Raw genomic sequence first — 26,999 nt, 5'->3', positions numbered from 1 at the left:
ATTTCAGCTAAAAGTTCTTTCAGCTCGATGTTAGTACTTAGGAATTAGGAGGATGTAGTTCAGGTCTCGATGAGGCCAACTATTTTGGAGTTTTTTTTTTATATTTTTTAATTAAAAATTTAAATAAAAAGATTTCTCGTAGAAAAAATTGCAAAACTAGACGCCTGCAGCTCACTCAGAGGGCTACAGCCTTCTGAGAGGGCGGTTAGGCCTGCTAACCACCCCTGGGAGGGTGGGTGGTCTAACCGCCTTCTCAGAGGGCGGCAAAGGGGCTAACCACCCTCTCTGGAGGCAGGTAGGGTCTGGGAGGGCAATTAGCAGCCTAGCCGCCCTCTGAGGGGGCGGTAATGGAATTTTTTTCTTTCTGAAAATTGTAAAATTTTGTGTATTTCATCATAAATTAAAATGGGGCATTAAGAAAATTTGGAAGTAAAAATATTGAAGAGGAGTGAAAACGGTATACTGAGGAAGCGAGAATTTAGAGTAGGTTATGTAATAGTCGTAGAATAAAAAATCAGTAATTAGCACTCGCAGCATATTACGTGGGTATACGGTGCGAACGACGACAAACATAGTATTAAATATAGGGTGAAAACATTACATAAGATTGTAACCACAACGACGCGGCGAGAAAAAGAAGGTGGCATGTACGGTTCACATTAAGACCTACTTATTAGTGCGCCGCTCGTAATCATCACATACCTTAGAGAGTGGAAGTATGTCGGGTTACATTAGATACTCTCTACTGAGTGCATCTAGGATATTTTCCCTTTTGGAGGGCATCGAGACCTGCCGCCTTAGCACGGTGGGCTCTCTCCCGTATCCTTGCCCTCTCAGCCTCCCGAGCTTGAGCCATGGTATGGTCGTGCGCCGCCTTCCTCATGCGCTCTTCTTCATCCCGCTTTAGGCGAAGTTTCTCTTGCTGTTGCTCGTACTCCCAACGTGCGTATGCTTCCCTTCTCTACCTTATGTTCATGTCGACCCACTGCTTAAGTTCCTCATTTTGCTCATTGTCGAGCCATTGAATAAAATCACAGAGCAATGGAGGGGACTGAACAAATAGAACAAGATGAGCGGTTAGTAAAATAGGGTGCGAAATCGGCAGAGATGTGGCTGATATCTGTTGTTATACCGGTGGATACTCATATGTTCCATGTTGAGGCTTGTCATATTCGTAGTTGGCACACATGAAGAAGCGCAGCCTATAGGTGTGTGAGATGTCCTGCGACTCGCGGAGCCTGCAAAGGTCACCACAGAAGCACATCGATGGTTCGATACCTTGAGGGATGAAAATCCCCCAATGTTTCTTTGGTGGGCTTGGTGGAGCTGAGGAAGATATTGCACTTGAGAGATCTGAGAAATGAGTGGTGCATCAACGTATGGAGGTTCGGCTATTTATGGTTGGGGGAGTCAGGAGCATTGGATTCGGTCTTGAAGAAAGGAGTGAGTGCAAGGGTGGCAGGAGCATTGGATTCCATCTTGAAGAATAGGAAAGTTGTGTCATTGATGATGGACAGAGATTCCATGTTCATTGGTACCTGTGTTGTCATTTATTGTGTGGTAAAAGCTGTCCGGTGTTGTCACTTCTTGTCTAAAGCCTGCGCAAGGAGACATATGTTTTCATGTCATGGTTAAAGTTCAGTAGTGTAGTCACTTCGTGATTAAAGTTATACTCCCGATAGAGTAAGCGAGGTGTCACTTCTTGCATAAGTAACTTTGTAAGATATACATTGGTGGACGATAGAATGTAGCGTGTGGTCATGTCGGATTAAGAAATGCAACTAGGATGCCATCGTTTTTGGAATAAGAAATACATTTACGACATGCTAAGTGGACCATAAAGAGTACATGTGTCTGAATACGTAGGAGTACATCGCGAATCAAATATGCATATGTACGTTACAAAAACAAATCTAAAATTCTACTACTGTCTCCCCTGCTGCCATCGGCCGTGGCCCCCATCCTGGTCCCAATGCCGCTGGTTGACCCTCATGTGGCTCCTGGAGTAGGTGAAGGGGTTGGGTGGACCGACCTGTCTGGTAGGCCTAGTAGGGAACACCGGTGTCAAGGTCTCTTCCTGCGTGGGTTGTGTCCGAAGGGGAGCACTGGGTACCTGGGACCGCTGGAGGACATCGTAGTCAGGTGTGCCCCCGAAGAAGTCACGAACGAGGTCGTACGCGGGGTCCGGGCCAGCCTCATCCTCCTGACTAGGGTACGAGGACTGTGAAGGCTCTCCTGACATCCATGTGTACTGGCTGGAGGGGTATACGAACAAATAATTATATTAGATATGAACAATGTGGAAATGAAAGAAGTAGTAAAAAATGCACAATTGTACTTGCGTGGTATGCCGGTGCAGCAGAAGATGGCCAGGCGGGCGTGCCGTAGTATGGCTCAAACGGTGCTGGTGGGATAGGGCGTGGGGCCTTTGAAGACGGGCCGATCTCATCACCGAAGTAACCTGTGCACAATATTAGCTTAGCTGAATATATTGAAAACGGGGATGAAGGGGGTGGCCAGTACCTGAGGGTGGAAGCACAGGGCTCGGTCTACGAGGTTGCATCGAGGCTTGTGTAGGTGCACCTAATAAAAGTTTAATAATTAATGCACTAGTAAGAAACGAATATATTTGAATGTCGTGCGAATTAAAAATTCGTACCTATTTGCTCCGAGCTTGCATGACGTTGTAAAAGGGGTCGTGTGGGTGCCGACACCGATGAACGGTGATGCACATCTGACCTTCGAGACGACTCTGCGTGGACCCCACTAGACCTGGGAGGCGCTCCTGCTACATCTGTGGTGGATCGGCAGGAGGTAAGCTTCAAGGTGCGTGCGGTCTTATTGAAAACCCGCTTGATGAAGCCTATAACATCCGACACACTAAGGTGCTGGCCTTGCTGGAGACGGTCCATGGCACCAGCTGCATCCCTATGGACATCGTAAATGATATCGTCCTGTGGATACGAACAAGAATAAAACAATTAAAATGTACATGTTTTGTTCCTTGAGTATGGACTACTAACTTGTAAGTAAAACATACCGCTAATGCAGCGTCCTCGTCCCAATGGACCAGGTATGCCTCCGTAGTCGACGCGATGTGGGGCCAGACACCCTCAGGGGTGTAGGTGACTCGTGTGCGTGTACGTGGAACGTATCACCGTAGGTAGTCATTGAAGCTCCGCTCGTTGAAGGGACGCGCCTCCTCCACGACATCCTGTAGCGCTTGGGCCCATGCTGCCACGTAAGGGGCCAAGCGATCTGCCCAGAGATTGCCAGCCGGCTGGCCTTTGTGTGTGTACTTGCAAGTGAACCATGTTAAATATAAATTACAGTAAGACGAAGGTTACGAAAATTTTAATTATGCATATGTACCTGTGGACATGCACGGGGACAGTACGAATGTGGACGAGAGGGAATCCCTGGTGATAGCCAAACTGCCGCATGACGCAGTGCGGTGAGTACTCCTCGACATAGATGTCAAAGACAAGCGGTGCCTTCGTAAGCCAGTAATCCTCATCGCGGGTACACAACGGCGACAAACCCAAACCTGCACGGCCTTGGACGGCCAAGATGTTGTACGGCTACCATACCATGTCGTCCAGACGTAGCCTGTCGAACTGGGCCCGAAAATGCTCGTAAGTGCTGCGAGGCTGCTCATGCACCCAGTGTGGCAGTGTGACAAACATCGTTAGAAATCATTAGAGGTAACAAGCGTGCCAACGAAAGTGTTAATAAAAAGTACATACCCGATGATGGCACCACATCGATGCCATGGTAGGCGCGTCCTCGTCCGGCTCGCCGTACCATTCTTTCGGGTACGGGGAGCGGTCCACCACTGGCATGCCTATGGTGAACCACTCGTAGGACCACAGCTGCAGAAGAAGTGGACACCCGGCAAAAATGGCTAGTGGCTCTTTCTTTATGCACTTGTCGTAGAGCGCCCGATACGTCGCAGCAAGGACAGCAGATGCCCAGCTGAACTACGGTACCTCCTTGCCATCAGCATCCGCTATCAACTTGGCATACGGCACAAGCGTCCTAGCAACCAGGTGGCCTTGGCCGCTGGTGAACATAATCCACCCAAACAGCCAAAGCAGATAGGCCTTCAAATGCCTGGAGACTGAGTTTGCGTTGGCCTGGGGGTGTATGTATGCCGGCTACAAATATGACAGGTGTCAATAATGATCATAACTAGATACTCGAATAGTAAATGATACGTTGTATTGTACCAAACCTGAAACTGTAGGATCCACTTCTTCGTTGGCCCTCGTGGATCGGACAAGAATTCAGGCATGTAGGGGGGGTGCGTCCCCTTTCGCTCAACCGAGCCAAAGCACTGATGCATGATGTTGATCCAGTCAGCATCCAAATTGATGACCCCAATCGCAGCTCCGGCGCAAGGTAGGCCTAAGAGGTAGGCTACGTCTTGCAAGGTCGGGGTCATCTCGCCGCACGGAGATGGAACGTATTTGTCTCCGGCCTCCATCGGTCGACCAGGGCTGCTATCAAAGACCGGTCAAAGTAGAAACGACGTGCCGCTGCCTCGGGGTTCTCCGTTGATCGGGCCTCAACCAAACGGAAAAGCGGTATGAGTCCCGCCGCTGCCAACATAAAAGTATTGAAGTACATCAATAATATGGAAGTACATCAGTGATGTGGCAATTTCGTATGAAAGTATCGAAGTACCTGTGCTTCCATCGATCATCGATTGTAAGCAGCTCTCCAGGGCCCCGTGGTCGGAACACTCCTAACTCCGTTTGGTGCTCGACGAACAAGAAGCTGCGGTGCCTCTTGTCCACTGTAGGTTCCAGAAGCTCGGGGGTCGTAGGGTCTGCCATATCTGCATTTGAAAGACATGTACATTAATGCATTGCTAGATGTAGACAGGAACAATATACATTGAATGCAAATTCACTATACAACTATATGAAACTTGAACACATTACGACATGTACTTACAAATGATTGTTCAAATGCTAGAAATCGATGTACAATTAAGATAGGAAGCTACGCTAAATACAATCGGACTACAACGCGTCATAATACTCACCTAGACAACAGGTGCATCAATAGGTACATTTTTAGGACAATACTTGTATGTGTGGCCTGTTTCATTGCACTGACTACATCGCTTGACCCTAGGACCCGCCTCGGACTCATCCATATCATTGTGAATCCACCAAGTTTGTTTGCGGCCATGTGCGTTCTTCATCTTTTCCAAATCAGGCACATAGATTCTTGAAGGCCCTGGATTACTTGTAAAAGTGTCAACAATGCTGTAACCATACAGCTCATGATTCCAGGTGTTCAGTATTTGATCTTTCATGAAGTACTTTGAAACATATTGCCTGGAAAACATATGGTGCTTTGCACTGTAGGATCAAGGATACCGACTAGAGGGGGGTGAATAGGCGGTTTTAAAACTAATTGTGATGTGATCAATAAAACTTGCGGAATTTAAACTAATGATCAGAAAAGCAATAAGTGGAACAACTAGAGCTATATAGAAGGTTTGCAAATTTAAGGGACAAGCAACAATTCCATGTCTAGGAATATAAGTTACTTAAGACAAATGCTTGAAAGATAAATATCTCAACAACAAAAGAGGATTGCTCAAAGAACACAAAGGATTTTTCCCGTGGTATCGGTGATTTGCCGATCACCCCTAATCCACGTTGAGGTGAGTTCAAGCTACAATCCGCTTCTCTATCAAGTGTCAAATCTCGTAAGAGAAAAGGCTCACTCCGAGCAACTTGATCTTAAGCCGAAATTGACAAGAACTACTCAAACCTCGTTTCCACTAGTGATGCACTTCGTCACTCCGACAAGGTGTGCTCAAACCTTTTACAACCACCACCACGGCTCCTTCACAATCTCCTTGAAGGGCTCAACGGTGCCACAACCTCCAAGCCGTCTAGGAGGCGGCAACCTCCAAGAGTAAAAAGCCGATGATGCTTGCTTGAAGATTCACTAGTGCCCAAATACTCAAACCCTCAAGTTTATGCACTAGATTCATTCAAATCTCACAAGAATGCAATCTTTAAGCAAAGTGAGTTAGAGAGGAGAAACAAGAGCTCCAAGAATGAATATGAAGTGTTTGGAGTGCAAGAGAGTGGTCCAAATGACCAGCACACTTCATTTTTATAGCCAACCCAATAAATTCGACCGTTACAGTACTCTGACACGCGAAGGTTGACTCTGGCGGTCTGATCAGCCCAATGTTGGTCAGACCGGCCGAGAAATCCGCTGGCGGCCAACGGCTAAATTGACTTTGAGACACTGCTAGACGGTGTGACCGACGACCCTCTAAGACAGACCGTCAGCACGGAAAGTTTCTGTACGCTACCGGTTAGACCGAGCCGACCTTCCGGTCAGACCGAGCACTCACAAGAAAAGCCAGAACACCAAAACTTACACAACGGTCTGATCGAGCGAGCACCTCGATCAGATCGAGCGAGCACTCCGAGAACTCCGGTCAGACCGAGCGAGCACTTTGATCACACCGGTCAGACCGACGAGCAGAAAAACTCATGAGCTGCTCAGAAGAAAACAACGATCAGACCGCCCAGAGGCACGGTCAGACTGCCAACAGTAGAAAATCCAGAGACAGCCTTTTCCAAAGGGGTTTTTCTCTCAAACAAGTTTTTGACATCTATATGAAAGCAAGTTTGAGCAAGTTGGCACTATAGAGACTTCAAGTAACCATACATCAACCCCTCTTTATAGTACGGTATTTAACCTATAAATCCGGTCACTTTCTTCTCTAAGCACCTTTGACCGGCAAAATTAAAATGCCCTAACATGTACCTTTGCCTTGAGCTAGCCTTTTACGCCTTCCATACATGCATCTTTCTAGCTCCGCAACATCTTCGTGACTAACCTTTTCACAACTCAATTTAAACAAGTTAGTTCACAAAGATATATCGTCATTAATTACCAAAACCAATTTAGGGGCCTAGATGCTTTCAATCTCCCCCTTTTTGGTAATTGACGACAATATCTCAAAGAAGTGTTGTGTATTAAGTTTTGAGCCCACTTTTAGCACAAGGCATAAAGAAGACTCGAGGGTGAGTTTCTATAGCAAGAATTTCAAGGATGTGAGATTTGAAGAAAAATACATGCTATACAAACTCATGGTAAGGTAAGCTCCCCGTACATATGTGCCCATAAGAAATAAAGAAAATAAATGGCACATGACATGGATAGTAAATAGGATTTTGACGGAGTTTTACCTTACTTTCTTGGATCCGAGGAAGTGAAGATAACAAGGAAATTTCTAAAAAAGCATGTCATCAAAGTGCTTCTTCCTCAAGATATCCAATCAAATATAGAACAAAAATATTGATGAATAAAAGATACGCACGAGATTAAACGTAGTTCATCACATATTACAATAAACACATAGTTCAAACATAGTTCAAACATGGTACTTATGCAATATAAATAAATTTAAGTGCAATGCAACCACCATCTCATAAGCTTCATGCATAAACTCAAATAAAAGAAGGATGACAAATCTTCACTTCATTTCTTCTCCCCCTTTGGCATCAAGTACCAAAAAGGTCTACTCATCACTCGGAGGAGCTGGAGGAGGCCGTGGATATATGTTATAGAAGTGCTGAGAGAAGGAGGCAAAGCTGCTAGTGAAGTTATGAAGCTCATGTTGTAGATTATGCTGCTCAAGAGACACATTGTTGAATATTTCAGTCAATTCTCTGTTCTGGGCTGCAATGTCCTCTCTAACAAGAGCAATATCAGTCTGATTCACTTGAATGACTGGCTGAAAGAAGGATGCAAGAGGATGAGCCTGAAAATCAGTGAATTGCTGTTGAAAGCCTGCAAACTCCTGTCGAAAATCATGAAATTGCTGCTGAAAGCCTAAGAACCATTGTGGGGCATCTGCTTGAGCTGCCTCTTGGACTGGATGTGCTGGAGGAAGAACATAATGCTGATGTTCACCGTCCTGTCCTCCTTGAGGTACATCTTGATCATCCAGGCCTCTACGAAGAATTTCTGGATTTACCTTGAAAGGCTGATAACCCAAATGCTTGCAAGTACAAGATGATCTTGGGAAGTTTGTCTTTAGAAGCACAAGAGACATAATATAAGGAGCAAAGTAGAGATTTAGCTTAATGCTCATAGTGATATGCTCAATTTCCTTTAGAATATACTTAATGACATTAATTTTATACCTCTTCATGATATGATCAATAAGATTCCAATGTATATCCCGAATGGCCTCATTGTTCCCACTCTTAGGAGCAAAGGTGACTCTCATGATTTTGTTAATGGCAGTCGGGAGCACCTTTAAGCCTGTAACAGTTCCAAGGATAACTCTGGGAACAACTCCTTGTGCTTCATAGTAAATGACCCATTCATTTTCAGTTAGGACCACTTCTCTATGCACATCACGAGAATCAAAAGCTTCATCATAAGGAATTCTAGCAGTATTAGCAAAATCCTGAAAAGAAGCTTGATATTTCTTTGTCCCTGTCATCCATTCTATAATCTGATTTTCAAAGGATATCTCTACTATGGTATAAAACTGTTTGATAACACCTTCATTCCAAGGACATTTTAGATTAAGAAATTCATAAATCCCTAACTCTTGAAAGATATTTTCTAGAGCGGCCAAGTTAGGTTGACTTCGAATATATGTCCAATCGATCCATTTATGCTTAAAAACTGGCTTTTCTTCAATAAGACCAAAGAAAGCATCTTGTTGAACCATTGTATAAAATTGAGGAATAGATGCATCATTTTCCAAATCATACTGATATATACTTCGGGCTTTAGTGTATGCAGATGTAGTCCAATGTTTTCTATGACCAGTGTATTCTTTAAAGTTAAACTCATTATCATCATCACTGGCATTCTCATTCATCCCATCTTCATAAAAATTACTTGCAAAGGAGGAAGCTCCCTCACCATATGTGCTCTGAGAAGGCATCCAGTCTGAATCTTGATCATCATCATCTGAATCAGTAGCCTCATGTCTCCTTTTTACCTTGCTAGCCAAAACCTTCCTCCATCTTCCAAATCCACTTGTTCCTTCACCTCTACTGAGCATACAACAATCATAATGCATCAGAAAAAAACAAATTAAAAAAGCTAAAACAGAGACTTATTCAATGAGACTGCCATGGAGAGCACAGGAACATCCCCTTTGTTTATGGAATTTGAAGAAATCCGAACCCATTGAGGCTTCCATCCAACCAAAACTTGAGAATACCATAGAATAGATGATAGAAACACATTCCCATAATTTTTTTCTCAAATCCATGGCTCAAAATTGAATCCCCAATCTCAAACCCTAGGTATCAAAAATACCTTGAAATCCATGATAAAAAGAGAGGGATTTGAGAAAATACCGAGAAGCCATGCAAGAGAAGTCCTCGGTTAGACCAGGAAAGGTCTCGGATAGACCGGGAGCAAGGGATTTGAGGTTCTTGAGTTTGGACTTTAGACACGTTTGAGAGAGAGAGAGAGAGAGAGAGAGAGAGAGAGAGAGAGAGAGAGAGAGAGCTCGGTTTGGGGAAGAGACTAAAGAACCCGAGAGGATAAGGTCGACCTGGGCATATATTACCATGGAGGTTAGACCGTGATTCCCACCGGTCAGACCATGGTGGCACAGAGACCAAATTACTCTGACGGTCAGACCGAGATTCCCACTGGTCAGACCGTGGTGGCGCAGAGACCAAATTGCTTTGACGGTCAGACCGATAGCCCCTGCGGTCTAACCGCTGGAGATACAGCTTGCTGAATTCGACATTTTAGCATACAAGCAAGGTTAGAGATATCAAAAGATCTTTGAGAAGATATAAACGATGGATCCATATGAGTGGAGACATAAAAAATATATGATCTCGAATTTAAAGAGAAATAAAGTTAAATGAGCAAGAATAGCAATATCATTGAGTAAAAGGAATTTGTAGGACATGGTGAATGTAGTAGCAAAAGAACACGAAAGGCATGGAATGAGACACTTGAGCAACTAAATACAAGAATTATATGTGTTCAAAATTTCAAGCAACATTTGAGAAGTCGATGACGTTAAGCTCATTTCGCAATTTGCAAAAACGACTTTCATCTAGTGGTTTGGTAAAGATGTCCGCTAGTTGACCTTCGGTCCGAACACTATCAACTATGATATCGCCTTTGCTAACAGGATCTCTGAGAAAATGATGGCGAATATCTATATGCTTGGTTCTAGAGTGTTGGACCGGATTTGTGGCTATTTTCACGGCACTCTCATTGCCACACAAAAGAGACACTATATCGAACTCCACACCATAATCTAACAAGGTTTGCCTCATCCAAAGCAATTGGGCACAACAACTACCCACAGAAACATATTTGACTTTAGTGGTAGAAAGTGCTACGGAGTTTTGTTTCTTGGATGACCACGACACTAATGATCTCCCAAGGAATTGGCAACTACCGGAGGTGCTTTTTCTATCAACCTTGCAACCGGCATAATCGGAATCTGAATAGCCGATTAGCTCAAACTTTGCACCTTTAGGATACCAAAGCCCTATGCTAGGTGAGAATTTCAAATATCTCAAAATGCGCTTAACGACCATCAAATGACATTCTTTAGGGGATGCTTGAAACCGTGCACACATGCAAACACTAAACATGATATCGGGCCTAGATGCAGTAAGATAAAGCAAGCTACCTATCATTGATCTATAAACTTTTAAATCTACCAATTTACCTCCCTCATCAAGATCAAGATGACCATTTGTTGCCATAGGAGTCTTGATAGGCTTTGCATCTTCCATACAAATTTCTTCAATAGATCCTTCAAATATTTAGATTGACTAATAAAAGTCCCATCTTTGAGTTGCTTGATTTGAAGTCCAAGAAAGAAACTTAATTCACCAATCATGGACATTTCAAATTCCCTTGACATCATTTCACCGAATTCTTTACAAAAATCTTTGTTAGTGGATCCAAATATGATATCATCAACATAAATTTGACACACAAAGAAATCATTACCAATAGATTTAGTGAACAAGCTAGTATCAACTTTCCCAATTTTGAAGCCATTTGAAACAAAAAAATCTCTAAGCCTCTCATACCACGCACGTGGAGCTTGTTTAAGACCATAGAGAGCCTTAGAGAGTTTGTAAACATGACTAGGCTTCTTAGGATCTTTAAAACCGGAAGGTTGCTCAACAAATACAAGTTCACTAATTCTACCATTCAAGAAAGCACTTTTCACGTCCATTTGATATAACTTAATATTATGAGATGAAGCAAAAGCAAGCAAAATTCTAATAGCCTCAAATCTAGCTACGGGAGCAAAAGTTTCACCGAAACCCAAACCTTCGACTTGAGTATATCCTTGTGCAACCAATCTTGCTTTGTTTCTCACAACAATTCCATCTTCATCTTGCTTATTCCGAAAAACCCATTTAGTGCCAATAACATTATGATCCCTTGGTCTTTCAACCAATTCCCATACATCATTGCGAGCGAAGTTATTCAATTCTTCATGCATTACATTCACCCAATCCGGATCACTTAGTGCTTCCTCTACATGATTAAGCTCAATAGAAGAAACAAAAGAGTAGTGTTCACAAAATGAAGCAATGCGAGAGCGAGTTTGAACACCCTTACTAAGATCACCAACAATTTGATCAATGGGATGATCCTTGGCAATAGAATGATGAATTCTTGGGTGAGTTACCAATTCTTGAGATGGAGTTGATGAAGTAGTAACTTGGGGTAATTGATCGTCCACATCTTCTACATTATGAACTTGAGCTTGATCATTTGTGGTAGAGGATGATGGAATAGCTTGAATAGAGATAGAGGGATCATCTTCTTGTTCGTCTTCCTCTTTTAGCTTGATGTCACCTATAGACATATTTTTGATAGCACTTCTCAAGCTTTCATTACCTACATCATCCAAATTTTCTTGTTCTTCTTGAGAGCTATTAGTCTCATCAAATTCAACATCGTGTGTCTCTTCAACCAAACCGGAATTTTGATTATAGACACGATAGGCTTTACTATTAGAAGAATAACTAAGCAAGAAGCCTTCATCACATTTACTTTGAAATTTAGATAAGCGAGTACTTTTCTTTAGAATATAACATTTGCATCCAAATACCCGAAAGTATGATATGTTGGGCTTTCTTCCAATAAGCAATTCATATGGAGTCTTTTTCAATAGCCGATGACAATATAACCGATTTGAAGAATGACAAGCGATATTGATAGCTTCGGCCCAAAAGTTGTCCGAGACATTATATTCCGAAAGCATAGACCTTGCCATATCATTAAGAGTTCGGTTCTTCCTTTCAACAACTCCATTTTGCTCCGTAGTGTATTTAGCCGAGAATTCATGTTTGATACCCTTATCATCACAAAAATCCTCAACATTTGTATTCTTGAATTCGGAGCCATTATCACTTCTCACTTTCTTGATTTTGAACTCAAACTCATTCTTGACCCTTTTTGCAAAGCTTTTGAACACGTTAAATACAATAGATTTATCATGCAAAAAGAATACCCAAGTATATCTAGAGAAATCATCAACAATAACAAGACAATAGCTATTACCTCCAATACTTACATATGTAGTTGGTCCAAATAAATCCATATGCAATAATTCCAATGGTCTTGAAGTTGACATTGAGCTTTTATAAGGATGAGAATTCCCCACTTGTTTTCCGGCTTGACAAGCGCTACATAGCTTGTTCTTCTCAAATTTTACATCCTTTAAGCCAACTACAAGTTCATGCTTCAATAATCGATTTAGTTGACTCATACCAACATGACCAAGCCTTCTATGCCAAAGCCATCCTTTAGATGTTTTTGTAAATAAGCATGCGCTAAGGCTTGCATCATTAGAAGAGAAATCAACTAGATAGAGATTGCCATGTCTAAAACCTTTGAAAACAATACTATTATTCTTTATGCTAGAAATAATCACATTATTTTGAGAAAAGTGCATGTAAGATCAAGATCACATAATTGAGCTACGGATAATAAATTGAAATTCAAGGATTCAACTAGCAAAACATTAGAGATAGATAAATCATTTGAGATAGCAATCTTACCTAACCCTTTTACCTTTCCTTTGCTATTGTCTCCAAAAGTGATCTTGTCATATTCCGATCCATTATTGCTCATAGAAGAGAACATCCTTTGATTTCCGGTCATATGTTGTGTGCACCCGCTATCTAGTACCCAATGTTTTTCACCGAACTTGTAGTTCACCTACAAAACAAAGTTAAGTTCTTTTGGGTACCCAAATTTGTTTGGGTCCTTGGATGTTAGTAACCAAGGCTTTAGTCACCCAAATGGTGTTCTTTTTAGTACCAATTATAGGAGTGCCAATAAATCTAGCTTTAACACTACCATTAGAGTATCTCCTAAGAACATAGCATGAATCAAAAGAGGCATAAGAATTATCCTTAACATTTTTGTATTCCTTCTCAACATGCCCGGTTTTCTTGCACCTCATGCAATAGCCGTTACCTTTCACAAACGTAGTTTTGTGATGCACAAAAGCTTTCTTACCCTTCTTGGGAACATACCCAAGGCCTTCTTTGTTGATGGAGAACCTTTGACTATTCAAAACTTGTCTAATTTTGGACTCTCTAACATAACATCTTGCAAGATCATGGGTTAATATTTCAACTTTTTCTTTCAACATGATATTCTCATTGATAATCAAAGAGTCATTGCAAGGTATGGCATTAGGCATAGCAAGAATATTATCATGCATGATAGATGAACTCATACTAGACAAAGTAGATACATCATCAAGAATATTGCAAGATATGCTCATATCTACTTTTGTTTTGTTGGTTTCATAAGCAACAAGAGAGTCATGAGCTTCCTTAAGCAAATCATGAGTTTCCTTTAGACCCTCATGAGCCGTCTTTAGCTCCTCATGGGATTCTTGAAGAGAAGTATAACTTTTCTTCAATTCCTTAAACTTAGCTCTTTTTTTGCTCATGAAATCATCAAAACCATTTATAAGCTCTACAAGATCATCATATGAATATTCATCTTCATCATTCAATACCTTTGAGTCACCTTTTGCCATAAGACAATGTGGAGTGGAGAAGAGTGAAGGCGCTTCTTTGATAGCGACACCGATAAGGCCCTTTTGAGATGGCTTCTCATCTTCGGAGTCGGAGCTTGAGCTTGCATCCAAATCCCACTCAACATAGCAAGCTTGGCCATCCTTCTTCTTCTTATAGTATTTTTTGAATACTTTCTTGCCATCACCTTCCTTCTTTTTCTTGAAAGATTTTCCTTCCTTGTTCTTGCAATTTGTAGCAATATGACCTTTCTCGCCACACTCAAAACATCTTCTTTCTTCAAAAGGGTTTCCTTTGTAAGATTGCCCTTTCTTGTTGAATCCACCTTGATACTCTTTTCTTCTCATGAATCTCTTGAATCTTCTCACAAAGAGAGCCATTTGTTCATCACTTTCATCACAATAATCACTCTCTTCATGATCATTCTTATCTCTTGACGCTTGAGCCTTGAAAGCAACATTCTTCTTCTTGACATCATTGGCGTCATCATGAAGATCTTCTTGAGACTTCTTGAATATATCATGAGTAAGAATTTCGCTCAAGATTTGCATAGGTGATGCCTCCTTCAAATTAGACCTCACAAGCAAAGTAACAATTGTGTCATACTTGTTAGGCAATGCTCTAAGAAACTTATAAGAAAAATCAACATCGGAGACATCTATGCCAAGCCCCTTGAGCTCATTTATTATGTTATTCAAACGATTGAACATTTCTTCAATGCTTTCGTTTGGTAGCATAATAAATTTCTCAAGTTGCCCTTTGTAAACAAAGAGCTTGGCATCTTTTACCATTGTAGTACCCTCATGAATCTCCTTAAGTCTTTCCCAAATCTCATGAGCGGTCTCAAGCTTGCAAATGCGATTGAATTCATTAAGATCAAGAGCACTATAAAGAATATTCATAGCTTGAGCATTAGCAAGAGTATTTTCCTTATCAACATCAGTAGGATTAGTGGGATCAATAATCACATAATCATTATCAACAATCTCCCAAAGCTTACCGCCCATAGCCTTTAAGTAGACGGTCATTCTAGCCATCCAATAGGCATAGTTTGACCCCTCAAAGAACGAAGGCTTCCCCACATTAACATGAGCATCACTAGCCATAATCCTACTTCCGGATGGTTAAATCTGCAATAAAAAGGAGTCCTATGCTCTGATACCACTTGTAGGATCAAGGATACCGACTAGAGGAGGGGTGAATATGCGATTTTAAAACTAATTGCGATGCGATCAATAAAACTTGCAAAATTTAAACTAATGATCACAAAAGCAATAAGTAGAACAACTAGAACTATATAGAAGGTTTGCAAATTTAAGGGACAAGCAACAATTCAATGTCTAGCAATATAAGTTACTTAAGACAAATGCTTGAAAGATAAATATCTCAACAATAAAGAGGATTGCTCAAAGAACATAAAGGATTTTTCCCGTGATATCGGTGATTTGCCTATCACCCCTCATCCATGTTGAGGTGAGTTCAAGCTACAATCCGCTTCTCTATCAAGTGTCAAATCTCGCAAGAGAAAAGGCTCACTCCGAGCAACTTGATCTTAAGCCGGAATTGACAAGAACTACTCAAACCTCGATTCCACTAGAGATGCACTTCGTTACTCCGACAAAGTGTGCTCAAACCTTTTACAACCACCACCACGGCTCCTTCACAATCTCCTTGAAGGGCTCAACGGTGCCACAACCTCCAAACCGTCTAGGAGGCGGTAACCTCCAAGAGTAAAAAGCCTATGATGCTTGCTTGAAGATTCACTAGTGCCCAAATGCTCAAACCCTCAAGTTTATGCACTAGATTCTCTCAAATCTCATAAGAATGCAATCTTTAAGCAAAGTGAGTTAGAGAGGAGAAACAAGAGCTCCAAGAATGAATATGAAGTGTTTGGAGTGCAAGAGAGTGGTCCAAATGACCAGCACACTTCATATTTATAGCCAACCCAATAAATTCGACCGTTACAGTACTCTGACACGCGAAGGTTGACTCTAGCGGTCTGACCGAGCCCAATGTTGGTTAGACCGGCCGAGAAATCCGCTGGTGGCCAACGGCTAAATTGACTTTGAGACACTGCTGGACGGTTTGACCGACGACCCTCTAAGACAGACCGTCAGCACGGAAAGTTTCTGTACGCTACCGGTTAGACCGAGCCGACCTTCCGATCAGACCGAGTACTCACAAGAAAAGCCAGAACACCAAAACTTACACAGCGGTCTGACTGAGCGAGCACCTCGGTCAGACCGAGCGAGCACTCCGAGAACTCCGGTCAGACCAAGCGAGCACTTTGATCACACCGGTCAGACCAACGAGCAGAAAAACTCATGAGCTGCTCAGAAGAAAACAGCGGTCAGACCGCCCAGAGGCACGGTCAGACCGCCAACAGTAGAAAATCCAGAGACATCCTTTTTCAAAGGGGTTTTTCTCTCAAACAAGTTTTTGACATCTATATGAAAGCAAGTTTGAGTAAGTTGGCACTATAGAGACTTCAAGTAACCATACATCAACCCCTCTTTATAGTATGGCATTTAACCTATAAATCCGGTCACTTTCTTCTCTAAGCACCTTTGACCGGCAAAATTAAAATACCCTAACATGTACCTTTGCCTTGAGCTTTGCTTTTACGCCTTCCATACATGCATCTTTTTAGCTCCGCAACATCTTCGTGACTAACCTTTTCACAATTCAATTTAAACAAGTTAGTTCACAAAGATATATCGTCATTAATTACCAAAACCAATTTAGGGGCCTAGATGCTTTCACGTACACGCAGCTATGACGTGTGTACAAGGTTTGTGAAGTAATTATGGCTTCTGGCAACTACAAATGCATGTCCCATTCCTAAGCACACACTCTTGAACATGCCGCTCACGTCTTCCACCCCTCCAACCCTTATTCCGGCACAGGACACTGAACCTGTGCTCCGCAGTCCTCTCTTGACTTGCGCGATGCATATGGACCTTCTTAGTGGCCTTCTCCATATACTCACATAGCATCTGTCCATAAAGCATATGATTATCCTCCATTACATTTTTAGCAGCTGCATACCAATCAATAAAATACTTACAAGTCCCATGCAAAATGCCTTCTACAATTCCAACAAGTGGTAGCGGCCTCATTCCTCGCATGAACTAGTTATAAACCTCTGCAAGATTTGTTGTCATTACTCCATACCTTGCACCACCACTGTCGTACAACAGAGCCTATTTTTCATTTGGCTCATTATGTATCCATTGTGAAAAGCTCCTAATAGCTGACCCTGACCTCCTTACTATCTGCGGAGTATCTATTGGGAGAGGTCCAAGAGCTATCGGTTCATCAACATTTGGTGCAGCCTCCGCTATCTATTTTAGAGTTAGCTCATCAAGTCTTGCCCATAGGGCATTGAACTTCTGTTGCTGGTTTTGACTACACAACTTTTTGAAAAGCTTCATCAACTCTTTATTTTTGAACTATCTGTAGAAGTTCGCACCCATATGGCGCATGCACCACCTGCTCTTTAGGTCAAGCTAATGTGCTGCTATACCCCGTCAAACACTACCATGTTGTATATCTAGCAAAGCCTGCAACAACCCTGCATGTCTATCATGAATCTGACACACATCTGGTCGATCAAGAACAATAGCATGTTTGACCCACTCAATGAACCAATACCAGCTGTCCCCGTTCTCACTCTCCACGAAAGCAAACCCTAGTGGCATGACTTGGTTGTTACCATCGACCCCAATTGCAGACAATATCTGTCCTTTGTACTTCTCAGTCAGGAATGTTCCATCCAGGCATATGATGGGTCGACAATACCGAAATGCTTTGATGGTTGCAGCGAATGCAAAGAAAGCACGCTGCAATACTCTTTTCCCGCTGTACTCCGCATCAGTCGAGAGGTAATGTTTGATATCATAGTAGCTGTCTGGGTTCCTTCCACAAATTGTGGCTAATTGACGAGGTAGATTGTGATATGAATCTTCATATGTTCCGAACCTCATCTCAATAGCCTTTTGTTTCGCCATCCATGCCTTCGCATAGTTTATTGTGTACTGGAACATTTGCTCAATAGCACGGATTATTGATTGTGGCTCATACCTTAGGTTGTCCACAATCTCCCCGTACATAATATTTGCAATAAACACAGATGATAGGTTCCGGTGGGCAAACTCTATTTCCTCAATTTGACAATTATGTTCCTTAACTATTGAGCACTGCCAGTAGTCTACCTATTTCTCTCTGAATGCGTGCACCCACCAAGGACATTGGGGCACCAAACACTTCATATCATACTCTCTTTTACTGGATTTAACAACCTTGAACTACTTTTAAAGAGACAGCGACCAGAATTTAACTGCATCAATAACTGCCTCCTTTGTAGGGTATATAGCACCCTGGGACACCTTGTTCTCATAGTACTGCCACGGTGTCCGATCAGCCTCGCTAACCACCAGCTTTTAAAATTCATGATCCCTACACTCTGCAGGGACTGGAGCATTACCCTCCTCGTCAGATAAATCCCCATCGATAAGGCCTTCCTCCAACTCTTGATCCTCCAACTCCATCTCTTCAATGATGCTAGGGATATACTCCACTTCATCGGCTACACCCATCGGTTGCATCTCTGGAATATCTCCAACATCTTTCCTGATCCCGACATTAACCTGATCCGATTCATCGTTCACTGCCTCACTTGGTATCAAGAATCAAATTAAATTGTTGCTTCAAGCTAATTAGTTAAGCTCGATCTGTCAAATGGCTCAGTACTCTGTTAGTGCCTCAGCTCCGTCGTCACTTCTATCGTACAAACCTCCCGAGATCGACGACCATGACGGTGACATCGTCCATGCTCCCCCTACGCCGCGCCATGTCCACCAGCTCGCTGCAGGACGCCGCCCTGCTCATGCCCCTGGCGACGGCGTCCACGGCCTCCTGGTTGCTCACCTTGTCCCAGAGCCCGTCGGACGCGATGACAAGGAAGTAGTACCCGGCGCCCAGGGACACCCTGGCGACTGCCGGCTCGGCGACGACCCACCGCTTGAGCCCCCCGTCGCCGAACGCGTGCGACACGGCCAGGCTGCCCGCCACACGCCGCTGCCGCTGCGGCTCACGTAGCCGCCCTCCCGCTCGATGCGGGCCTGCTCGTCCTCCCTCGCGCAGGTGTGGTCGGCCGTCAGCGCGGCCGCGGCGCCGTCGCGGCTCAGCACGGCGCGGCAGTCGCCCAGGTGCGCCACGTAGAGGTCGCCGCCCTTCACCAGCGCCGTCGCGATGCATGCACCACCGCTTGCACCCTGCAGTGTTCATGTAGGGAAAGATTAAACCGGACGTCATTTTCACATATAAAAATTGTCAATTTTTTTGCCCATGAACGACAAATGAACCTTTGACGCGTTCAATCGGAATGTGCGTAGACCCGGTAAAAAAGCGAAGGAACGTACGTAAGTGTCAATTTCATAGTACGCACCTGCAGGGTGAGGAGCTCGCTGTCGGTCTTCAAGTAGGCGCCTCTGATCGCCGCCGACACGGCGTCCTGCTTCGCCGACGATGCTTCCTCCTCTCCTCGGGTCTCCTTTCCCGCGGCGAGCACAGCGGTGACGACGTTCCCGCTGAGCCGCTCGGAGACGAAGTCCACGGCCGCCCTGCGGCCGTGTCCGTCGTACACACCGTAGAATGCCTGCAGATAGAAGATTAACAAATTAAACCGTTGTTGCATGCTTCAGTGTTGGGCATATGTCTTACTGCGTCAAACAACATCAAATTAATAAATTATCTCGTACATTTCGTCATCGTGAATTTTCCTTGAACTAAGTTTACCATCAACTCGAATATTCCCTTAAACTAAGTGTCCATACTAAAGATGACCAAATGGAATATTCGGACCGGCTCGGTACGGCCCGAACGGCTCATCTACTGTAACGAGCCGTGCCGTGCCGGCCCGCGTGCCTCCCCGGCCCACGGCACGGCCCGTTGGTGACCATGCCGTGTCGGGTCAGCTCGGGCACGATTTCGGCTCAGCAGCACGGTCGGTCCGACGGGCACGATCGGCCTGGTGAGCACGGTGCCACGGGCGGTCTGTTGGCACAGTCAGCCTGAAAACATAAAAAATAATCACAAAATTAAAAAAATATAGATAATAGATAAAAAAATATAAAAAATAGCTACAAAATTAAAAATATATATCAAAAATAGAAAATAACCGGGCATATGCGTGCCAGGTCGGATCGTGCCAGGCCATGCCCGTGCCGACCCAACTCGACCGGGTTGTGCCATGCCGGCCCGCCGTGCCGCGCGCTCGGCCCAGGCACGACCCGTGGCCTCATGCCGTGCCGGCCCGACCCGTCTCGAATTAGGTCGTGCCGTGCCTAGGCCGTGCCTACAGCGCCGTGCCTCGGATCGACCCAGTAGATACGATCCATTTGGACATCTTTAATCTATAGTTACAACAAAAATACATATATTAGATATAGTAACATCAATCAAAAACCTAAAGTATACAGATATGGATGCGTTATAGGAGCTTCGCAAAACGAATACGTCGGGAGCGATGTCATAGTTTGATTTCAGATGAGATTAAAAAATTAGAAGAAGATTATCTACTGATTTCTCTCTTAATTTCTTTATTTATTTTTATTAGTAAAACTAATGCTATATCGGTAGCCGATAAGAGACGGAGAGACTGCAAAAATAAGATAGAAATTAGTTAAATTTTAAAGATTTTTATTAGATATAAAGAGAATAGTAGAGTAGGTGACGTAAAACCTACTTAGTGTTGTATACCATAGAGATATATGAGTTCTAGTCAAAAAAATTCGAAATGGCATCTCTAGCTAAACTTTATCCACAATCAATGCCCAACTAATTGAGAAGTCATGTATTACGATGGAAAATACATTTAGTTAATCAACATTTTCCTTGAAGTAAATCAATTAAATCTTTTTTTCACGGAGAATTTTTTTACCCGTTGGGATCTCCATCATTTTTGTCGGTGATCACCCCATAGCCATCGTCCATTCACTACTACAAAATTATTTTTAGAGATGGGTGGTAACTCATTTTCGCAGGCGTTTAGTGCACCCGTCTGCGATTGAAGATCTGTAAAAATGAATGATTTTCAAAGACGCAAAAGTGATCGTATGTTGAAATCTATTACCACAGACAGTTCCTTAGATTTCCATATGCGGTTCTTTAAGCGGACCGTCTGCGATAATCGATCCCTCAATTGATATTTTTTGAACCGAAAAAAAACAAAAAAAAAAATTAGACCGAGTAGGAACCCCACACACCGCTGCCACTGCAGCTCACGTAGCCGCCCTCCCGCTCGACGCGGGCCCGCTCGTCCTCCCTCGCGCAGGTGTGGTCGGCCATCAGCGCGGCCGCGGCGCCGTCGCGGCTGAGCACGGCGCGGCAGTCGCCCAGGTGCGCCACGTAGAGGTCGCCGCCCTTCACCAGCGCCGTCGCGATGCATGCACCACCGCTTGCACCCTGCAGTGTTCATGTAGGGAAAGATTAAACCGGACGTCATTTTCACATATAAAAATTGTCAATTTTTTTGCCCATGAACGACAAATGAACCTTTGGCGCGTTCAATCGGAATGTGCGTAGACCCGGTAAAAAAGCGAAGGAACGTACGTAAGTGTCAATTTCATAGTACGCACCTGCAGGGTGAGGAGCTCGCTGTCGGTCTTCAAGTAGGCGCCTCTGATCGCCGCCGACACGGCGTCCTCCTTCGCCGACGATGCTTCCTCCTCTCCTTGCTGAAGTCACAAGTCATACATTTTTTCACATGAAATATATACGCTATACGATTTTTAGCACTCGAACTCGAAACCTGTCGGATCACGCGAACTCTCCCCACCATCACACTAGAGAACGACTACTCAACATATAAGCATATATAATTCTTTTGATATCTGCAATTCGAAACTTCAAACGATTATTTGGACATCTACATGACTTTAAATGAAAAACTTTTCAACTACAAAGTTGTAGATCTCATCGAGGGCTACAATTTTTATATAAGCTTTATACTCATCCGACTTTGTATGAAAAAATTATGAATTTTTAAAAATAAATTATCACTCATTTTTACAGTCAGTTCCTTAAAAGGACCGTCTGTGATAATATGGTCATTTCTACATGCGGTTCACGTAAGGAATCGTCTGTAGAAATGAGTGACAGTTTATTTTTAAAAATTCATAATTTTTTCTTATGAAGTCGGATGAGAATAAAATTTATATGAAAATTGTAGCCCTCGATGAGATCTACAACTTTGTAGTTGAAAAGTTTTTCATTTGAAGTCATTTAGATACCCAAATAATCGTTTGAAATTTGAAATTTCAAACGATTATTTGGTTATCTAAATGACTTCAAATAGAAAAAATGTAAACTACAAAGTTGTAGATCTCATCGAGAGCTACAATTTTTATATAGAGTTTTTACTTATCCAAATTCGTATACAAAAGTTATGAATTTTTTATTGTATAGTCATTTTCAAAGGCGGTTCATATAAGGAACCGCCTGTGGAAATGATCATTTTTACAAGTGGTCCCTTATATGAATCGTCTGTTCCTTATGTGAACCGTCTATGAAAATATATTTACACAGGCGGTTCGTAACCGCAGGAGACACTCGCTAATTGTGCAGACAGTTTTTTAAATAAACCGCATGTAGAAAACTATCTAAGTATGTTAAAAAATAGTTTTTTAAATAGTGATTGCATGCCTTGGTCCCGCCCTGCTCAACTCGCCAGCCAAAACCCCTCCCCCCTCCACCTCCACCTCGGTCTCCTTCTCCGTCGCCACAGCCGTGGCACCCAGCCAGCAGCCACCTCGCTGGCGTCATTTTCCACCGGTATGACCAGCCTCGTGGGCCGCCTCCTCGCCACTCACGCCGCCTAGCTTATTTTTTCATGCTGTTGTTGTCCGCCTGCCGTTCTTCTACTTTGCTACCGCCGCCGTCGCCCGCCTGGGCAAGAACAACAACAAGAGGCGGTGCAACCAGCACCTGCTCCTGGATGGCAACCGCTGCCCTCCTCCGAAGAGAGAGCGGCGTGGCGGCGATGAGTCCAAGAGGGCAACGCCACCGCAGCATGAGGTACCGAGGCTACCGGGGAGCGCGCCGACGCAGCCATGACGGCGGCCTTGCGAAGCTCGCGCACGAAGGCGGCGGCGACGGAGCAGAGAAACCGGACGGTGTGCAGCATCATATCGTATTGGTAATTTCGTATCACCGGGCGCCTGCCGAAGAGCGAGGCGATAGGCCATTCATGTTTGACAGGCCAGTGCAGTGACCAGATCGTCACGGCTGGGTGTATGTTTGATATGGGGAATGCGTGCGTAGGATTTTCGTTTACTTGATCTGGACGGCGCGCGCATCCAGTATCGCGCCGGGTCCTGATGACCCGACGACTCTGAAAATTAACGGAATTGCTAGTTATCGCTCTGAATGAATTTTTTTTTTTTGAGAGGGGAATCATGCGAATTTCATACCGTCAGATGGGCACCAAGATCCGCGATTTAACCACACATGCACCATCTTGCCTGTTGTAATTAACTAACAAGGCTAGCTAGACTTTAATATAAGCTGTAATCAATAGATTATTCGATGTTAGTTGTGTTTCCGCTTATTTACATCTGTATGTTCATGTTCCTAACAAGGCTATCTCTGTTTTGAGATAGATGTCTGTCTTAAAATGTGCGTAGTCAGACTTTAGAAATTTTGACTAATAGTTCACTACTACAGAACTACCGATCATTATCGGTTTCAGATCGGCATTAGTGTTATTTTCGGAACTGACGGTGCATAAGTGACCGTGATAGTCAATTTGTTGGGTTCCCAATCAGCAATGATGCATTTTTCAAAGAACAAAAGAAAGAAAAAAAATAGCCATACCATATAGCTCATTGTCATGGATCCCGTCGCTAATGCCACCCCACCACGGATTCAGCAGCCACTGCTCTTCCAGCGTCAGTCCTTCACAAATCCGGCCACCGCTCCACAGATCTCAGCTCACCCCTTCACGGACCTTGGAGAAGTTGCACATGAGCTCCTTGGGGACGAACAACCGTTGTTGGATCCACCCTATCATGCATAATCCACTGTTGGGGACGAGCACCCGCAGCCTCCACACAAGCTCCTCAGGGACGAGTGTGCGAAGGAGACGAGGGTGATCAGCATCGCATCACCTGAATTCTCATGATTTTCTAGGATTCCAGGCTAAACACGCCATCAATCAATCCATCAAAACCATAAAGCGACATGAATGGAAGAGCAAGGAGAGCAGGCAGGAGGATCCGCGAACCTACTTGTATTGGAGCTTGATGGTATAAGGAGAGCAACATGGGCGTGATGTCGAGACGACGATGATGGAGGCATGCAAGAGCTCATCGAACACCCAAGCCACGTCAGCAAGGGAATTAGTATTTTCTAGCCAGGTCAAGTTGGTTCACTACCGGTTCATATAAAAAACCAGCAGTGGTACTATTATTGTCGGTTTTTATTCAGAGCTGACAGTAATATTGCAGTATCACTATCAGTTTTTACATGAACCAATAGTGATATTATTTTTCTTACGAACTGGTAGTGATAATCGTATTATTGTCGATTTTGGTGAACTGGCAGTGATAGCTCGACAAGGATGAGGTGTTCTGTAGTAGTGGTTAGACACAAAACTATTAGGGTTTGCAACATGAAAATGATACTGATGCATGCCATTTTCATGAAAATACTTTCATGCATCAAATTTTTATCAACTTTTACTTAGATGTACTTGTGAAAATGAATGGTCAAATATGTTTGTTAGAGACCATGTCGTTATCCGGAAGGACAAATAAAAGAACAGAGGTTGTATTAATAAAGGATATTTTCAATAAAAAATAAAATATATGTTTCTGAGCATGCTAATTATTTTGAAATGATTATGTGTATTAATTTAGAAAATCTAACTAGGATAATCTATTATCTTAGTAAAGCAAAGTAAAAAAGAGCCACCTTCTTCGCTCCCAAGGTCTATAATTTACCGTGGTAATTAGAGTAAAAAAGAAACGATTTACACCATTGATTGTCGTAGACCCAAGTTGCAACATTCTTGATTTAAGGTTCCAAAAATACTAGATTGGATAATCAGTAGTGAATTTTTATCAATGTGTACATTATATATCTGTAGAAATTGATTGTTTATATATAGAGATGAAAAATAGCACAGCTTCTACCTTTAATTTAAATGTTTTTTTTACCGGAACAGCAGGAGAGTCCCCTATTAATATATGTATATATATGGGGCCACGCTATTTAATGCATCATGCCTTCAATAAGTATTTAAGACGCAGACCATCCCAACATAAGAAAAATAGGAAAACCATTATTCCAAAACCGAAAAACCAACCAACCGGAACTCACATATTATAAAATAGGAAACTGACGGCCATAAAATCCTTATTACAAAACAGAAAAATACTTATTCCAAAACTGAAAACCAACGACCAAAACATCCCTACTCGCTAGGTATTAAATAAGAGATATATACAAGAAGCCTATTTGGTACTACCAGAAGTACATACTCTCATATGTGTATCTCACAAAGTGGGAAGCACGACAGATGATATGTTTATGGAACATATGATATGCATATCTCATGTGTGTAGGGGGGGGGGGGGGAGGTGTTACACAGGCCTTAGGTCCAAAACGAGACCCTAACCGAAGATCTTGGATAGTTTTTCCTTTGATGAAGCTATACTCATTGGCATGCACCAAAGAAAGGATAAACACTTGTAGTCTATTTGTAGTAAGTTTGGTGCGCAGCTTGAGGGAATAGTTTAGCAGAGAAATTGGCCTACAATCATTCACCGTATGTGGACTATCTTTCTTGGGGACTAGGACAATGAAAGAGCCATTGGTACTTTGTATATCGAAAGTTCCAGCAGCGAAAGCAGTGCATAGCCTGTAGAAGTCTTCACGAATGATGTGCCAGCATTTTTTCATGAAATGACCATTGAAGCCATCAGCCGTGGAGCATGATCAGATAGCATGTCTTTGAGTGCATTTTCAATTCCCTCAGGTGAGAAAGGCTCATCGAGCACAGGTAAGGGGACTTGCTGGATGAGCTCAGATGGATCAAACAGCGTGTTGGTAAATTCTGAGAAGCCAAGTCTATCCTTGAAGGAAGCCAAAGAGCCCCTGCTTTAATATCATGGCCTGTGACACAAGTTCCATCTTCAAGCTTCAAATGAGAAATGAGATTCCTCCTGCAAATTTGTGTTGCAATGGTCTGAAAGATTGTTGTGTTCTCATCACTAAATTTGACCCATCTGATGGTTACTCTTTGTTTCCAATATATTATCTTAGCTTCAGTAGGTTTGCTAAGTGCTTCTTCACAATCTTCCTGAAGTTTCTCTCAACTCTGCATAAAGTCATTTGATCTTCCAGACCATCTATCAAAGCTATGACCCAACTGCAATTGTTGATGTTTTTGTTAAGATTTGATAGTTTCTTACTCCACACTTTCAGACCTTTGCGTAGCTGCTTGAATTTGACTATGATAGTCTTTGCAGGATTGCTGAAGAAAGGGCTAGATGACTAGTGCATCTCAACCACATCTAAAAAATCATCAAATTGTGTCCAATAGTTTTCAAATCTGAAAATTGATGCATTTGGGATGGAGGTTCCAACCTTGAGCAGATAGGGTATATGGTCTGAAGTAGGTCGTGCAAGATGAAAGACCGTGGTATCTGGATATGAAAGAGTCCAAGAAGTTGATAGTAATCGAGTAAGAATTAGTCTGAATGACATCACTATAGAACTGTGAACCGAGATTGTAATCAGCCCTCCCGATTTCCCCACAGAGGGGAAACAGCAAATTTTGAGAGATGCCTGGGGCAGAATTGACTAATATAGGCTTGATCAAACATTTCCCGCTTTGTTTCCTGTAAATAGACAAAGGAACCGGCA

The 26,999-nt window shown here is 43.0% G+C and overlaps 2 protein-coding genes across 2 annotated transcripts; both read right to left on the bottom strand.

The window, feature by feature from the left end:
• Nucleotides 1–17,657: 17,657 nt before the first annotated feature.
• Nucleotides 17,658–19,509, bottom strand: LOC133900233 (probable protein phosphatase 2C 74). Its single transcript, XM_062341349.1, is given in 3 exon segments — nucleotides 17,658–19,135; nucleotides 19,138–19,345; nucleotides 19,468–19,509. Coding segments are annotated over 3 exon segments (534 nt in total). The 3' UTR covers nucleotides 17,658–18,851.
• A 1,802-nt stretch (nucleotides 19,510–21,311) lies between these two features.
• Nucleotides 21,312–23,259, bottom strand: LOC133900232 (probable protein phosphatase 2C 74). The gene is made up of 3 exons (XM_062341348.1): nucleotides 23,152–23,259; nucleotides 21,710–21,808; nucleotides 21,312–21,536 (listed from the first exon to the last, which is right to left on the bottom strand). The coding sequence occupies exons 1-3, from the start codon at nucleotides 23,257–23,259 to the stop codon at nucleotides 21,312–21,314; spliced, it is 432 nt and encodes a 143-aa protein (XP_062197332.1).
• Nucleotides 23,260–26,999: the final 3,740 nt, after the last annotated feature.

The sequence above is a fragment of the Phragmites australis genome, chromosome 19 (assembly GCF_958298935.1).
Source record: "Phragmites australis chromosome 19, lpPhrAust1.1, whole genome shotgun sequence".
Lineage (NCBI taxonomy): Eukaryota > Viridiplantae > Streptophyta > Magnoliopsida > Poales > Poaceae > Phragmites > Phragmites australis.
Note: the sequence above shows the minus strand (reverse complement) of the source record. Positions and strands in the feature narration are given on the sequence as shown.

Excerpts from the sequence above, each read along its gene's own strand:
- LOC133900232 (XM_062341348.1), bottom strand. The coding sequence starts at position 23,259 with ATGATGCTGCACACCGTCCGGTTTCTCTGCTCCGTCGCCGCCGCCTTC. Across the intron at positions 21,809-23,151 it reads CGCGCTCCCCGGTAGCCTCG|CAAGGAGAGGAGGAAGCATC; the intron begins GTACCTCATGCT and ends TTGTGACTTCAG. Across the intron at positions 21,537-21,709 it reads GCGAGCTCCTCACCCTGCAG|GGTGCAAGCGGTGGTGCATG; the intron begins GTGCGTACTATG and ends TGAACACTGCAG.